At 48.9% G+C, this 15338-nt stretch overlaps 1 protein-coding gene and 1 gene segment (V, D, J or C); both read left to right on the top strand.

Annotated features, from left to right (window-relative positions):
• The window catches only part of LOC136055762 (T cell receptor alpha chain MC.7.G5-like), a 178767-nt gene that overhangs the window by 67012 nt on the left and 96417 nt on the right, over positions 1-15338 (top strand). The gene's annotated exons all lie outside the window — the stretch shown is intronic.
• On the top strand, positions 7604-8521 carry LOC136055782 (T cell receptor alpha variable 4-like). The segment is given in 2 exon segments: positions 7604-7646; positions 8082-8521. Coding segments are annotated over 2 exon segments (483 nt in total).

The following is a 15338-nucleotide window of genomic DNA, read 5'->3' as shown; positions in this document are numbered from 1 at the left end:
TTTCTGTGCGTGCATTGTTTGCATGTTCTTTAGTGAGTGCATTGATAACAATGCCTGCATGCAGGCACAGGTATGTTTGTGTGTATGCACACATGGTACATGCTAAGTGCACACATGCACAGAATTGAATTGACCCTGTGCACGGGTCCAACAGGCCCCAAGCCCCATAGTGTTCTCTCTGTGTACTGGAGTCAGTTGCTGGTGCACCCTGGATACATCAAAGGCTGAAAAGGTGGAGAAAAGGCTGGAGTGTTTGGGTTTAACAGATTACTGCCTGCAGCCTAGATCTGGTCTTTCCCCAGTGCCTCTCAGTGGCTCCCAACACTCATCCTGTTTCCTGGCTGAGGTGGCAAGAAGTTTCTTTGGGAATCCGCTGACTCCTTCGGAAAGAAGTAGTCCTTTTTTTAGAGGGCTTTTTGTCAAAGGATGCAGCAACTGGGAGAGATGGGATTATTTAGAGAGACCAGGAGGGACAAGATGGCACTGTGTCTGTGGCCAAGGGCTTCAACAAAAGAGCAGTGACCCTGCAAGGTTTAGAGCTGTGGCAAAGGAGAGCAGTATATCGGTGATCAAATTGATTCTTTGGGGCTTAAACAGGCCACACCAGTTGACACATGGTTGTGTTTATTATCTTTTCCAATGTCTGCTAATCTTGATGGGAATGGCCTCACCTTTGTCAGTGTGGGAAGTGAAAGGCACCATCTGCATCTTCCTCAACAAGTTGATCTTCTTGGAGATCTGGTATACCACTGATCCCAAAACTGGAGAATTTATGTGTCATCAGGAGAAGTATTAGTTTTTCCAAGTGAAAGTTACAGTCATCTGAGTATCTCTGAATGTCTAGTCTTCTCAGTGTTACCCTTTGAATGACATATACAATATAGTGCATTGCAGCAGGAATATCATTGTCCATTTCTCCTGTAATGCTGGGTCTGTTCTGAGCCTGGCCTTTGGGAGAGGAACTTGATGGTTTCTGTCCTTATTGTTCACAGTGCTCTACTTTTCACAGAAGTTTCTGACACCTGCATCATTTTCAGAGTTCTCCCTACTCCTTTCACTCACCAGAAGGCATTCTCCATTTGTGCTTCCATCTCACCATGATCCTCATGTTTTCAGGGAGATTTCTTGAAATAGATGCAAGACAATGTGATGCAATTGGGACAGAACTGAAGAGACTTATGATTTAGTTATTCATTAAGCTTTTGTAGAGAAAGGAAATGGTGTCAATGATTCTTGTCTGTTTGTCTGTTCTACCTCAGGATATCATGTTTTAATGATTCCCTGCATTTCACAGATGACAAGATGATATGTGAACACTGTGGGTTTTTTTAGTAAAATAATAACCCAGGAATGGCCTGGCTGAAGGTGTGACTACAGGTTTCTAGGTGGAAAACAGCAGGAAAGGAAAGGCACAGGGAACTTGTGGTTCCTCTCATCTTGGGAACAACTGGACCAGGCAAGGTACTGTGCTGAAGAGTGATATGCCTGGGAAACCCTCGCAGGCAACATTCAAATCCAGGCCTGTCATCATCCGCCAATTGCAATCTCTCTAGAGACCTCATAGGAACCGCCCTTCTGCACTGCTGAGGCTTGTCTGAAGTGCAGGAGGTCTGATGACATGTGCACAGAGCCTGGGGAAAAACAGGGGAACTCCAGTATCAATTTACATCATCCCGCAGGGAGAAACACATGCTTGCTGTGCTTTGAAAATCTTTCTCTTAAAAAACTTGCATAGACAAAATGGTTTGGCATTTGCCAGATTTAATCCTTCCCTTGGAAACATTGCATGTATTTGTTCTAATTATCCAGTGAGATCCAGTACTAAGTCTAATTAGCTTTTGCTACTTTTGGAAGATTGTCTAGAAGCCACCCTTATTCCAGGGAATGTATTGCAAAAGGAAACATCTTCACCCACACATTTTCTGCTGTGCTTTTCTTTAGATTCCATCAGTCCTGCAACCCAGATGCTTTGGCCCTGATGAGATGAGGCAAGGGCTAACCATGGGCTTCCATCCCCACATCTTCATAGGGATGGAGTCAGTGAATCACTCCATGCACCCCTAACCCTCCAGGCTAACCTGGACATACAGCTCTTCCTCCATTATTTCTAAAGTGTGATCCATCTTTTCTTGTAATGCTTATGTGACCACTGAAGTTTGGCAGTTCAGCAAATCTCACTGCAATTGGGAAAGAGAGATGTCATCACAGTAGATTCCTAGTGAAATTGCTGTCTCAGTGGCATCAGGCTGTTCTGCTTCCCCTGCTGACAACATCTCCAGAGGTATTGGGCCTCTCTGACCACTTCCCAGCTCCTCCTTTCTGGGGTGCAGCTCTGTTTTGGACCTCCATTACTGGCATTTGCTTGGGGAAAGAGGAGCTGGGTGGTTCTGAATGAAGCCATTATACCTCATCTTTTTCTAGTTACCTGGGAAAAGAGGCCAACCTCCACCTTGCTACAACATTCATTCAGGAATTTGTAGAGAGCAGTAAGGTCTCTTGTTAACCTCCTGTTCTCCAGACTAAACAATCCCACTTCCCTCAGCTGCTCCTCATCAGACTTCACAATTTCATTGCCCTTCTCTGGACATGGACCACAAAACCTTCCTAGTAGTGAGGGGCCAAAGCTGAACATGGTACTCAAGGTACAGCCTCAACAGTGCTGAGTACAGACAAATGATCGCCTCACTAGTCCTGCTGTCTACTGTACTTCTGACGCAAATCAAGATTACACTGGCCTTCTTATGTTCAGCTGACAGTCAACCAACACCTCCAGATCCTTTTTCTCTGCGCATCTTTTCAGCCACTCTTCCCCAAGCCTGAAGCCATACATTACGTTGTGGCCAAAAAGCAAGACTTGGCATGTGATCTTATCGAAGTTCAACCAATTGCCCTCAGCCCATTGATTCAGCCTGCACAGGTCCCACTGTAGTAACATAGTAACATCAGGAAGATGAACACTTGCTCCCAACTTGGTATCATCTGCAAATTTACTGAAGGTGCACTCAACTCCTTCATTCAGATCTGCAATAAAGACATTAAACTGGAAGCGCCCCAACATCGACCCCAGCAGAACACCACTCATGGCTGGTCCCAGCTGGATTTAACTCCATCCATCACCATCCTCTGGGCCAGTATTTTACCCAGCAAAGAGTATACCTATAATGCCATGAGCTGCCAGCATCTCCAGGAGAATACTGTGGGAGATGGTGTAAAAGGTTTTGATGAAGTCTAGCTGGACTACTTCAGCAGCCTTTTCCTCATCTACCAGAAGGGTCACCTGGTCATAGGAGATGAGGCTGGTCAAGTAGGAGTAGTTGCCAAGCCACTCTCCATCATCTTTTAAAAGTCATGTCTGTCAGGTGAAGTCATCGGTGATAAGAAAAATGGAAACGTCTCTCCTGTATTTAAGAAAGGGAAAAATAAGACCTGAAAAGCTATAGGTTGGTGAGCCTTATGTTTGTGCCTGGGAAGATCATGGAGCAGATCCTCCTGGAATAGGTGTTAAGACACACAGAGGGATAAGGAAGTAATCCAGAACAACCACCATGGTGTCACCAAGGGCTGAGTTTGCCTGACGAATCTGGGAGCATTTAATGGTGGAGAGATCACATAAGTGGATCAAGGAAGGATAACTTACATCATTTACCTGGACTTAAGGTTAACTGATGTCATTTACCTGGACTTCTGCAAGGCTGTTCACATAGTCCCACAAAATATTACTTTCTCTAAACAGGAAAGGAGGGTGAAACTTTCAGTGGATAAGTTGGATGGTCACAAGGATTTGGCTGATGAAACTAATCATAGTGGTGCACTGAATGTAAGAGAAGAAAGGGATGCCATGCAATGTGACCTAGACAAGCTTGAAAAATTGGCCCATGAAAACCTAATGAAATTCAACAAGGCCAAGTGCAAATTGTTGTGCTTGAGTCGGGGTAATCTCAGCTATGGGTACAGACTGGGAGAAGAACTCCTCAAGAGCAGCTGTTTGGAGAAGGGCTTGGGGGTCTGGCATGAGCCAACAGTGTGTGCTTGTAGCCTGGACATCCAACTGAATCACTGTCTGCATCAAAAGAAGGGTGGCCATCAGGTCAAGGGAGGTGACCATCCCTTTCTGTATGGACCTCAGGATTCCCCATCTGGAGAAATACACCTAGACTTGATGCTCCAGCACAAGAAGGATGTAGAGTCATTGGTGCAGGCCTAGATGAGGGCCAAAAAATTCAGCAGAGAGCTTTAGCATCCCTCCTGCATTGATGGTCTGTAGGAGCTGGGCTTGTGCAGCCAGGAGTGATTGTGCTTGTGCTCTGGGGAGACCTCATTGTGGCCTTTCAGTACTTGAAGGTGGCTTATGAACAGGAGGAAGACCAACTTTTTACATAGGCAATTAGTGATAGGACAAGGGGGAATGGCTTTAAACTAAAAGAGGGGAAACAAAAAACGGGGTATACACTGTAATGGGCTTGAGACCAATGAAAGCAGTGCATGAACTATCAGTTGAGACATTTGAAAATCATTTTACCATTATGAAAGGTGAAGCCCCAAAGTGTGTGTTGACCCAGCTCAGACCTCCTATTTAGATGGCAGATAATTCCAGCCCACAAGAATCTACTGATTATTGCCCTACAGTAGGCAATAATGTGTATCGTGAAGATAATGTCAGGATGAGAGCTGGTGCTAGGATCCATGCCAAGTCCAGATCCAATTGTGGCCTTGCTAAAGAGTCCACCCAGTGACTGCACTGAACCTCCAGGGAGCCTGGCTAAGCTAGGAGATCAGCAGAAATCAGAAAATAAAACAGCTCTGTCATCTTTCAGGTTTCCCATTCACATGACATCATCCAGGGTCTAGGGGATGTGTCTAAGCAGAGACACAGTATGGCAAGGACTGAAGTCCATTGGTTATGAAGTAACTAATGATGATTTCCTCTGTCTGTAGATGAGAGGATGAGGAGTTGCACTGTCTTTTATACAGAACCCAAGCTGACCCATGTCCAGAGGCATTACTTACAGCAGTGACTATTTTCTGACAAGCTCCTCTTGTATGCAAAACTTTGCAGATAATGATATAGACTGCACGTTGTTTTCCTATGCTGTTTAATTTTATTTCAGGCTTATGTTGTGTTCATTCCTTATTGAAGTCATCTTTTGATTAGCAGGAAGGGAGAGTCAAGCATTGACAGGCAATACACATGCATTTGGACAAAAGATTCAGCTTCAGCCCTGAAAGAGTCCAGTAAAGGGAAACAATGTCAGCCTGGGTCACTCCTTTGCAGCTCCTTGGGGTCCTTTTGGCAAAAAGTGGCCCAGCTCCTGGGTGTGTCCTTATCCCACCTTACACTGTTCTCAGGAAAATTCTAGTGGCCTAATCTGCCTCCTTCTGTTCTGCCCCAGGGTAGAAGTTGGGGGCAGAAGTTGTGCAGGGGGCAGAAGTTGTGCAGGATCCTTTCCAGATCCCCAAGGAAAGGCACAGCAGTAAATTGTGAAATTAAGTGGTGGATTTAGTAAGACATGATAAGAAGAGGTTTAGAAACAGCAAATACATCTGGTGATGGGAACCTCACCTTTAATCAGCATCAGATAAATTCAAGGGAATTTACTCAAGACGCACTGTGCAGATCCTTCCTATAGAGAGCTCTATCTTCTCCTTATATGATGGAACTCTGTTTCTGTCATCATATCCTCAGGCATACGGAGCACAGCATTGTAGGTCGCACTCTGGCTGATTCTATCACTGCATTTCCTCAGGGATAAGGGAGGGGCTTCTCAAGCCCTAAATGCAAGGCCTAACAGAGCAGATGTGTCTAGCCAAGGTCAATGTCGTCAGCGTCTTTGGCAGGGCTCCCACTACACTTTCCATCACTTCACAGTCCTTTTGGGTAACCTGCAGCACCAAGTGCATATTTAGGCCATTGCCTTTGAATATTTCTCTGGAATCTCTGCTGTATGTGGTTGAGTACACCATGTTCCATGTTTCTGAATATCTTCCTCACTTGTGTGCACTTGTCTGTACTGGGTCTGGTAGAGAGGCAGTCTCCTCTGGCTGTGAAGAATGTGTGCCCACTGGTCCATGAAGCAGCTGAAATTATGAGAAGCAAAATGGAAATGGCTGAAATACTGGTGGAAGGAAGAGGATCCAGAGAATCACAGGACAACTGTATTCCCTTCACTCATTCCTGAAGCAAGTATTTTGAAAAAAAAAAAATCTTCAGATATTGCTAAATATACAAAGGACAACACAGTGATTAGCAGCAGCCAGCCTGGCTGTACAGAGGACAAATAATGTGTGAGCAACCTCAGTGCATCCTGTACACGACTGTGGAGACAGTGAAAAAATGGAGGACAGTGAATGTTACATGCTTAGATTTTGGTGTGACCATTTCCACTGCCTGTTGTGTAGTCCCTTCACAACCAAATGGGTGAGTTATGGGATGGGTAAATGTATATGATAATGTAGGTGGAAAACTAGATGATTTGCTGTCTCTAACTGCCACGACCAGCTATTCAGAGTATAGCTGAGTATACAGATTTATAAAGGGGTCTCTCGGGGTCAGTGCAGGACCAGTACTGTTTAATTTTCCATTAATGCACTGTGACTGGATGAATAGGACAATAAACATATGTGTATGCTCCAACAAAGAGTGTTCCTGTCTCACTAATGGAACAGAGATCAAAACGCAGAAGTCAAAGCCTGATGCTGCACACAGCCAGCTGCCCGTCCTGGCACCCCTGCCAGTCAAGCTCCTCCAGCAGCGATACCAGCTCAACGGCAGCAACATCCTGAGGAACCCGGGCCTCGGGGGATATCTCGGGGTGCCGTGTCCTCATAAGCAGCACACGACCAGTTCCCATTGCCGGGTTTCCATATCCGTATCAGTGCCAGGAACAGCCTGGGATCAGGGCTCAGATGTGTCCCACTACCCATCTGGTCCCATCTTTCTGTGCTCTCTCCTTCCCCTCTTACTGGGGACTCAACTTTGGTTCCTGATGAGACCATCAGGGACTCTGCAACTATGCCTCCAGGCACCATATCCACTTTCCCACACATTGAAAGCCTGGCACTCCACATTCCCAGATGCCTGTCCCGGTACGACTGCAAGCCTTTCTTGGGTCCCTCGAGTGGCGACACCAGCTTCACGGGCAGCAGCAGCCTGCAGAGCCTGGGGCATGGGGAGCTCTCAAGGAACTATGTTTCCCGGCAGCAGCACACGACCCATTCCTGTTGCCGGGATCAGGCCGCGGGATCAGGGCTGTGCAGCGCAGTGCTCTCGGATCCGTGTCTTCCCAGCTCTCTGCCCTCACGCCTGCCTCACTCACTGGTGATGCTGCAAGAGGGCAACTGCTTTCTCCTGTGCCGAAGGAGCATTCGCAGCCGTTTCCCAACTCTCCCCGCAGTCGGACGTGCCCCGGGCTGCGCCCCAGGACGCGCAGAGCCCAGCTCACATCAGCCAGAGCCGCGCTGCCCGCACGCGGACGCCCAGCGCACGTAGCCCGTTAAGAGCCCCGAGCGATGACGGAGAAGGACGCAGCCCTGGGGCGGAGCTGGCGATGGCGGCAGTATCGGGGCGGAGCAGAGCCGGGGCTGGCGGGGGCAGCGGAGCAGCGGGATGCGGCAATGCCGGGCCGCGGAGCTGGTCGCGGTGCTGCTGGGTGCGCCGGGCTGCCGTCGGTGGGGCCGGGCCGGGGGCTGCCGGGGCCGGGAACGCGCTCGTCTCTGTCGCTCCGGCTTCTTTCCGACGCTGTGCCCATCTCTTTCCGCTCCGTTCAGCCCGGCTGCCTCCAGTGAGCTCAGTCCTCCGTTGCCTCTCGTTCGGCATTTCTCCCTGCGCTACTCTGTTCCTTTAAAAATCCCTTCTCTCACTGCTGCTTGCTGCACGGCCTTTTGCTTTCCTTTTTCATTCTGGTTTGGACAATCCTTCCAAACATCTGGAGTCTTTCTTTGTTCCCCAAATAACCAGTCACTAAGATTTTCTGTCTTCTCAGATAGCGGTCCTCTGTGAACAGTTTTCTTCTCTCTCTTCTGCATAACATTTCTGTGGGAGCAAAGGGATTTTCTGATTTTCCTGCTTCTTTTCTCCTCGACAGTGGCTGTGAGCAGAGCCCAGGTGCACCAGGAGCCGTCGGCAAAGGCCAGCGAGGGCACCGGCATCAACATCACCTGCTCACACCCCAACATTCAGACAGGCTATTACATCTACTGGTACCGTCAATTCCCGGGCCGAGGCCTGGTATTCCTCGTGAGCACCGTTAAAGGCTCCAAGGAGGTACCGGAACCGCCGGGGCGGCTGTCGGTGTCGGCAGACCGCCGCTCCAGCGCCCTGTGGCTCGCCCGACCCCGGCTCGGGGACGCGGCTGTGTATTTCTGCGCCGTGGACCCACGGGAAGTGAAGCCGGGGCTGCGGCCGGGCACGAAACTGGGCGGGCGGGCGCAGAACGGGGGCACAGTGCCGTCCGGGCCCGCAGGGGGCGATGCCGCTCCTCCCGCCGGGACCGCCTCGTCTCGTGCCCGGCCCCGCCCGAGCTGACATTGCTGACATGGAACATATCACTCGCAGTGCTCGGCATCCACAGTGACTGTTTTGAGACCAAGAGATTATGTGACAGGATTCGGGCTTTCTGGAGCTGAGGTCAAGGACTACTTTTTAATTAAAATTGCCAGAGGTAATTGCCAAGCCATCGAATCCACACAGTCCTATACATTCTATTATCCCTCTCCCTCCTCTGGCTGAGGGCAGGGCCCTCCTATTGGTTACCTGTAGTGACAGGAACAACTTCACTGGTAGTTGGTCTGTGTTGTAATTCTCTCACCCGTGCTCGCAGTGCAGGGGTGGGCTCTTTATGCCATTCCTTCATACCTTCTCCATTTGCAATTAAGTAACTCCACAGAGCCACACATGACATGAGGTTAGTGAAGTTAGTGCTGTCATTTGCTCAAGCAGGACAGCGTTTGCTTCTGATAGCTGCCACAGATTCAATCAATCGGGATAATTTTTTAACTGCCAATACACCACATGATGTTATGATGTGGAATATCAATAATATAACAAAAATCATAAAACCATAACACCCTTGGAAACATGCTACTTCCATCTGCAGCCATCATGCCAGGTGCTGAGTAAATTGCCCTGTGGTAAAAAATAAAAATAAAATAAAAAAATCCTGTGTTTGCAGCAACTTCTAAGCCATTTATGTATGAGGTGGGTTTTTTGGATCCTCTCAGTATCCTTCCCTACCACTGAAGGTATAGAAGAAAAAAACACCTGCACATCTGTTCCTTCAACTACCTGTCCCAGTTCCCTGAAGTCTTTCTTGATAGTTCCCAGAATTTTCTCAGCAGCTTTGCCACTGCCAGCCTGAAATATAAAAAAAGGGGTAATAATCAGAAGGGCGGATCAGTCCGGGAAGTTTCCTAGAAATGTGCCTGACCCATGCCTCAGGGAGGCAGCACACTTCTATGACTGGGTGACCAGACAGGTAGATGAGGGAAAGGCTGTTGATGTAGTCTACCTGGACTTCAGCAAGGCCTTCGACACGGTCTCCCACAGTATTCTCCTAAGGAAACTGGCAGCCCGTGGTGTGGACAGGTTCACTCTTCTCTGGGTGGAGAACTGGCTGGAGGGCAGTGCCCAGAGGGTAGTAGTTAATGGAGTTAAGTCCAGCTGGCGTCCTGTTACGAGTGGTGTCCCCCAAGGGTCAGTTTTGGGGGCCATCTTGTTTAATATCTTTATTGATGACCTAGATGAGGGAATTGAGTGTACCCTCAGTAAGTTTGCAGATGACACCAAGTTGGGAGGATGTGTCAAACTGCCTGAGGGTAGGGAGGCCCTTCAGAGGGATTTGGATAGGCTGAACAGCTGGGCTGAGCTCAATGGGATGAGGTTCAATAAGACCAAGTGCTGGGTCCTGCACTTTGGCCACAATAACCCCATGCAATGCTATAGGCTTGGGGCAGAATGGCTTGAAGAATGTAGAGAGGAAAAGGACCTGGGGGTGTTGGTTGATGCTCAGCTCAACATGAGCCGGCAGTGTGCCCAGGTGGCCAAGAAGGCCAACAGCATCCTGACCTGTATTAGAAATAGTGTAGCCAGCAGGAGCAGGGAGGTGATCATCCCCCTGTACTCAGCTCTGGTACGGCCGCACCTCGAGTACTGTGTTCAGTTTTGGGCCCCTCACTACAAGAAGGACATTGAGGCCCTGGAGCGTGTTCAGAGAAGGGCAACAAAACTGGGGAGGGGTCTGGAGCACAAGTCTTATGAGGAGCGGCTGAGGGAGCTGGGATTGTTTAGTCTGGAGAAAAGGAGGCTCAGAGGAGACCTTATTGCACTCTACCACTTCCTGAAGGGGGGGCTGTGGTGAGGAGGGGGTGGGCCTCTTCTCCCTGATAAATAATGACAGGACGAGAGGGAATGGCCACAAGTTGTGCCGGGGAAGATTTAGATTAGACCTGAGGAAACATTTTTTTTTCTGAAAGAGTGGTCAGGCACTGGGATGGCCTGCCTAGGGAGGTGGGTGAGGCACCATCCCTAGCGCTGTTCAAGAAGCGTTTAGATGAGGTGCTAAAGGATTTGATTTAGTAGTTGGGTAGGGATAGTGATAGGAGGATGGTTGGACTAGATGATCTTGTAGGTCCTTTCCAACCTTATGAACCTATGAACCTATGAACTTCTCTACTGGTAGGATCAAGCTGACATATAGGACATTCCGTTCCTCTCAGAAGGGAGTCACCTATGACAACCACCCTTCTGTCCTTCTGGGTGGAGGCATCACCTTGATGCCTTTCTGGGAGAGAGATACATTGTTTTTGCCACTGCCCCACACCCCCCAATTCATTACTACTGTTGATAGGGGGAAGAGAGGACAGGGAGCTCACTGCAGCAGGAATACCATCTGCCTGCCAGTTCCCCTCTACCATCTGCTTGCAAGGCATTAGGGGATGACATGCTGTGCGCCAAGATCTTGGGGCTGACAGGGACTGGCACCACCAATCAATCTCCCTCTCACATCTCTCTATGGTCCTCAGCCTCTCCCCCTTCTTCTCCAGGTCGACCATAAAGCTGAGTCACATCTTACACAGCTGCTGCCTCCATTGCCTGGCACTGCAAAGGCCAGGCTCTGGCACTCAGCCAGTGACCTGTACACTAGCACTTTGTTTCAGGACCTCAGCCTGACTCTCCACATCATTCTTAGCAACAGCCTTCCTTTCATATGTGCATGGGACCACAGTCTGGGTCTCCACATTCTTCTTGGCTGCAGTATTACTTTTAAATGTGCATGGGACTTCTCTCTGGATCTCCACAATTTTCATGGCAGTGACTGGGAGGAAAGTGTTTTAAAGTCTTGGACAGAGGTGGGTAAGGAAATCCAGGGCCTGGGAATGAAGGTTAGGAAGGCTGAGATCTTTTGGGAATATCTGAGCAATCACCATGAACATGGGGATGTGTGTGAGAGGAGTGGGTGACTGAAAGCATCTGCTGGCCAGCAATCACCAGGCTGGCCTAGCTCAAACAGAGGAGGTGACCCATGCACTGGGTAAGAGAACCAGGCTCCAGGCAGTGTTACTGGATGTGCAGAGGACCCGTGCTAACATAGATTGGATTTGTGACTGTGGGAGTGCTGGTGAATCCAGAGGGTGAAGGTGTGTACTTCAACTGGGGAGCTGAAATCCTGATTAACCAGAGAGGAGGAAATGGACTTGGCTCTGTGCTTAAGGCTTCTAAGAGAAATGGTGGTGTTACATGCAGGTGTTACTAATGGCAGTGAGTGCCTTGCCTGTGGCTGTCTGTGTGGGCAGCTGTGTCCTGTGTGTGTATCCATGTGTGTGCCTTCCTTAGACACATGGTCAGAATTGCTGTGTTTTGTTTACATGCTGAGATTTTTGTAGCAGAAGAGGGTGTGTGTGTGTATGCATGTATGTAAGGGAGGACTTTCTGAAAAATTTCAGAAGCTGCCCCAAGTGAGAAAGACATAATTACCAAATTCTTAGCTGGGATGGATCAGTGATTGAAACTGAGGATGAGAATACTGTTGATAACAGCCTGATGTTTCCATTGTTGCTGAGGAGCACTTACAGCAAGTCAAGGACTTTCCTGCTCCTCAGACTGCCCTGACAGCACAGTCATTTCCGGCAGCTCTGTCATCTTGGGGCTGAGAGGTGGTTTTCTCACTCTTTCTCATTCAGCCAACAGGAGGGTCGGTCTCAGCATGCACCACAGCTCTCTCTTCCTCACTGCCTTCCTGGGACAATTGCTGGGTAAGTGCTGGCTTTTAATCAAGGCATCCATCTTCTCCCCAGGAAATCCTCACCACGTCTTTGTGGCAAACAGCTCCTGAGTAACAAGAAACCTTGGGTAAATACTGAGTGACTGCTGCAGCTTTGCACCAAATCTCTCAAGATATTGCTGCTGTTGGAAATGATGAGGGAAGATGGAGAACAGAGACCTCAGAACCATCTCCTGCTTTTCTATTCCCTTCTCTCTCCCTCCCCTACTTTCTCTCCTGGCCCACCTGTTGTCATTCCCAGAGATCACAGCCATCTCTGCAGTCCCATATTTTACTCCTTCCCACAGAAAAAGGCAGATCTTCTCAAAGCCACAACAGTGACATTAAACATATCATGCCATCAGCATTAAGGGGATGCTGCCTGGTGAATTCTTGCCATAGCCTCCAGTGTTTTGGTTGTCAGCAAGGCCGGAGATCACACTTGTCACCCTTCAGCTCACTTTTGTTTATACTGAGGGCATTAAAGCTCTCTGAGGTGTCAGGGATGGGGAAGGAGGATGCACCTTTTCCCAAGAGATTCTTGGGTCCCTCACCCTGCAGAGGTATGACAATATGTTCCCTGTTCCTCTCAGCAGGGGCACAGCACTGAATCAGCTCTGGCCTACAAGCTCAGAGCTCCTTCCAGAAACACCTTGCTGTGCCCAAGCCTCAAGAGCTTTCTGCAGGACAAAGGACAGAGAGCCTTTTCTCCCACTGTTCTGAATCCACTCCTTGTTGGCAGCCTGGAGCCTTCCCTGCAGAGCTGCTCACTTTTGCTTTCTTCTTCCAGATGCCATGGGGCAGACCATCATCACTCAGCAAGAAGGACATGTCACAGTGGAAGAGAAAAACACCTTCCAGACCACCTGCACATACCAAATCTCCAGCTTTGATGCCTTGCTTTGGTACCAGCAGAAGAAAGGCCAAGCCCCCCAGCTGGTCACATATCAGGCAGCAGCAGGCCCCAAGCAGAACGGCCGTTTCACCACGAGGCTGAACACCACCGGGAAATACAGCATCCTGCGGCTGGCAGAAGTCGAGCTCTCTGACAGCGCCTTGTACCTGTGTGCTGTAGGACACCGTGGTGCAGGGAGCTTCCTCGGCTGTGCAACAACCCCTGGATGGGTGGAAGGGGGTGTGTCTGTGCGAGGCGGAGCTCTGGGGAAGGGGTCCTCAGCTCTCCTCTGTCACCACTGCTTCACGTGTGCACACAGAGATCTGCAGGTCAACGTCCTCTTCCAGAAGGGGATGATGTCTGTGCCTTCAGAGGAAAAACAGAGGAGAAGGGCAGCAAAACAATCCCTTCTCCATTGGCAGCAGAGGTAGGTGGAGGCATCTGACTGTGAGTTCTGGATGGCAGGGGTAGATCACTGGTGACACTCTTTGCTGGGACTGGCTGTGACTATCAGGAAGGGCAAAGCAAGACAAGTACATACTGGTCACATATGGGACTTTTTACCTTATTGCTGACTGGGTGAGCTTCAAAACCAGCAAATTCAGCTGTGACCTGACTGTACAAGGCAGTTGTACTTGAAGATCTCTGTAGGTCGTTTGCAACCATTCCATGTAAGAAACTCCCAGTTCTGAAAATTCTGTGCCTGACCATTGATAACTCTCTCCACAGGACAGACTGATGTCTGTCAGAGGAACAAAATGTGATGAAAGAGACCCTGATCTGGTAATTCTCTTCCTTTATGCTCCTGGATGATGTTTTCCACGGGCTGTGCAGAGAACTCTATTGTGATTTGTGTGCTCTGCTGTGCACCGAGGGCTTTAAGGAACTGATTAGAAAGTCACCTGAGCTTTGTCCTGTGCAGAATGCTTCTTTATCCTCTTGACTTTTTGCCCAAAGTCTAGACAGGGTGTACGTTCCTGGAGTGGCACTTTCTGGAGACCTCAGTGCTGCTGACACACAGCTTCAGTAAGAACTACCTTCCCTGTGCTCCATGTGGAAATCCCCTAGTTGGGAGGAGCACAGGAGATGACACAGGCTTTTCTTGTATATTTGACAAATCTCTGTGACTGTGTCCCCTGCTGTGCTCAGTTCATGATGACATCAGGGGGATATTCACATCAAAATACATTTTTAATCAGATTTTCTTTTTTCCTGAGGAAATTCCTGCAATCAAATGTAGCAGTGTTGGATGATGAACGTTCAGTTGAGCAGTAATTGTAGTTTCTGTGATCCTCATGTATGATCCTTGTACATCTGCAAAGAACAAATGATTCTCAGACATTGATGTTTTATCCTTGCAGAGTCAGGGTCTGAGAAGCTAAGCACCACAGAGCATCCATGGGCAGATTGGATATTGTCCATGGGTGACCCTGTCTGCTTGGAGCTGTGGATGTGGAAAGGGACTGAAGGCAATGCGTCCTGGCTGAATTCAATATCAGCCTGTGATTCCCCTCAGATGTGAATGCTGTGCAACTGCTGGGCTGAGCAGGCGACTTCTTGGAGCATGGAGGTGCCTTGTGGGTGGATGACCTGCCCTTGTGACCCTTGCTCTTGGGTGCAGAACACATCTCAACATCCTGCAGACAGATTCAAGGATTAGGAAAATTCGTAACAGCCAGGGGCTGTTTCTCTCACCATCTCCACTCCTGCATCCTTTGGGGCCAAATTCCGATGACGCCTCATTTCCTAGCCCATTGCTATCAAGAGTGGAGATGCTCCTACTGCATCAACTTGAGCTGCTGATCTGTGAGTCTTCAGCAGCACTGGGCTCCTCTCTCGAGGATAAATAAGTATCTGGTATACCCAAATGCATGACAGATGGAAACCAGTGTGGGTAGAGATGTCAGCAAGGGAAGGCTTCGCTGCCACTGACTCGGGAGGAGCTGGAGAGATCTTCCTCAGCTCTCTCAGGGGTCAGGACAGATGAGGAATAGCTCTCACAGCAACGATACAATAAATGTATCTTTAGAAGGAGAAAGAAACAGGACTCAGGGAACTACAGACAAGATGTAACACATTCATTCCTTCCACAGCGATGTGTTTTGGAGCAGATTCCATTAGATGCCATTCCTAAACATCCGAAACACAGCGAATCGACTCGAACAGCTCGGACCAGCCCCCGAATGACG

Source organism: Cyrtonyx montezumae, unplaced genomic scaffold (genome assembly GCF_038088225.1).
Source record: "Cyrtonyx montezumae isolate F1298 unplaced genomic scaffold, pur_monq_1.0 scaffold_48, whole genome shotgun sequence".
Lineage (NCBI taxonomy): Eukaryota > Metazoa > Chordata > Aves > Galliformes > Odontophoridae > Cyrtonyx > Cyrtonyx montezumae.
Note: the sequence above shows the minus strand (reverse complement) of the source record. Positions and strands in the feature narration are given on the sequence as shown.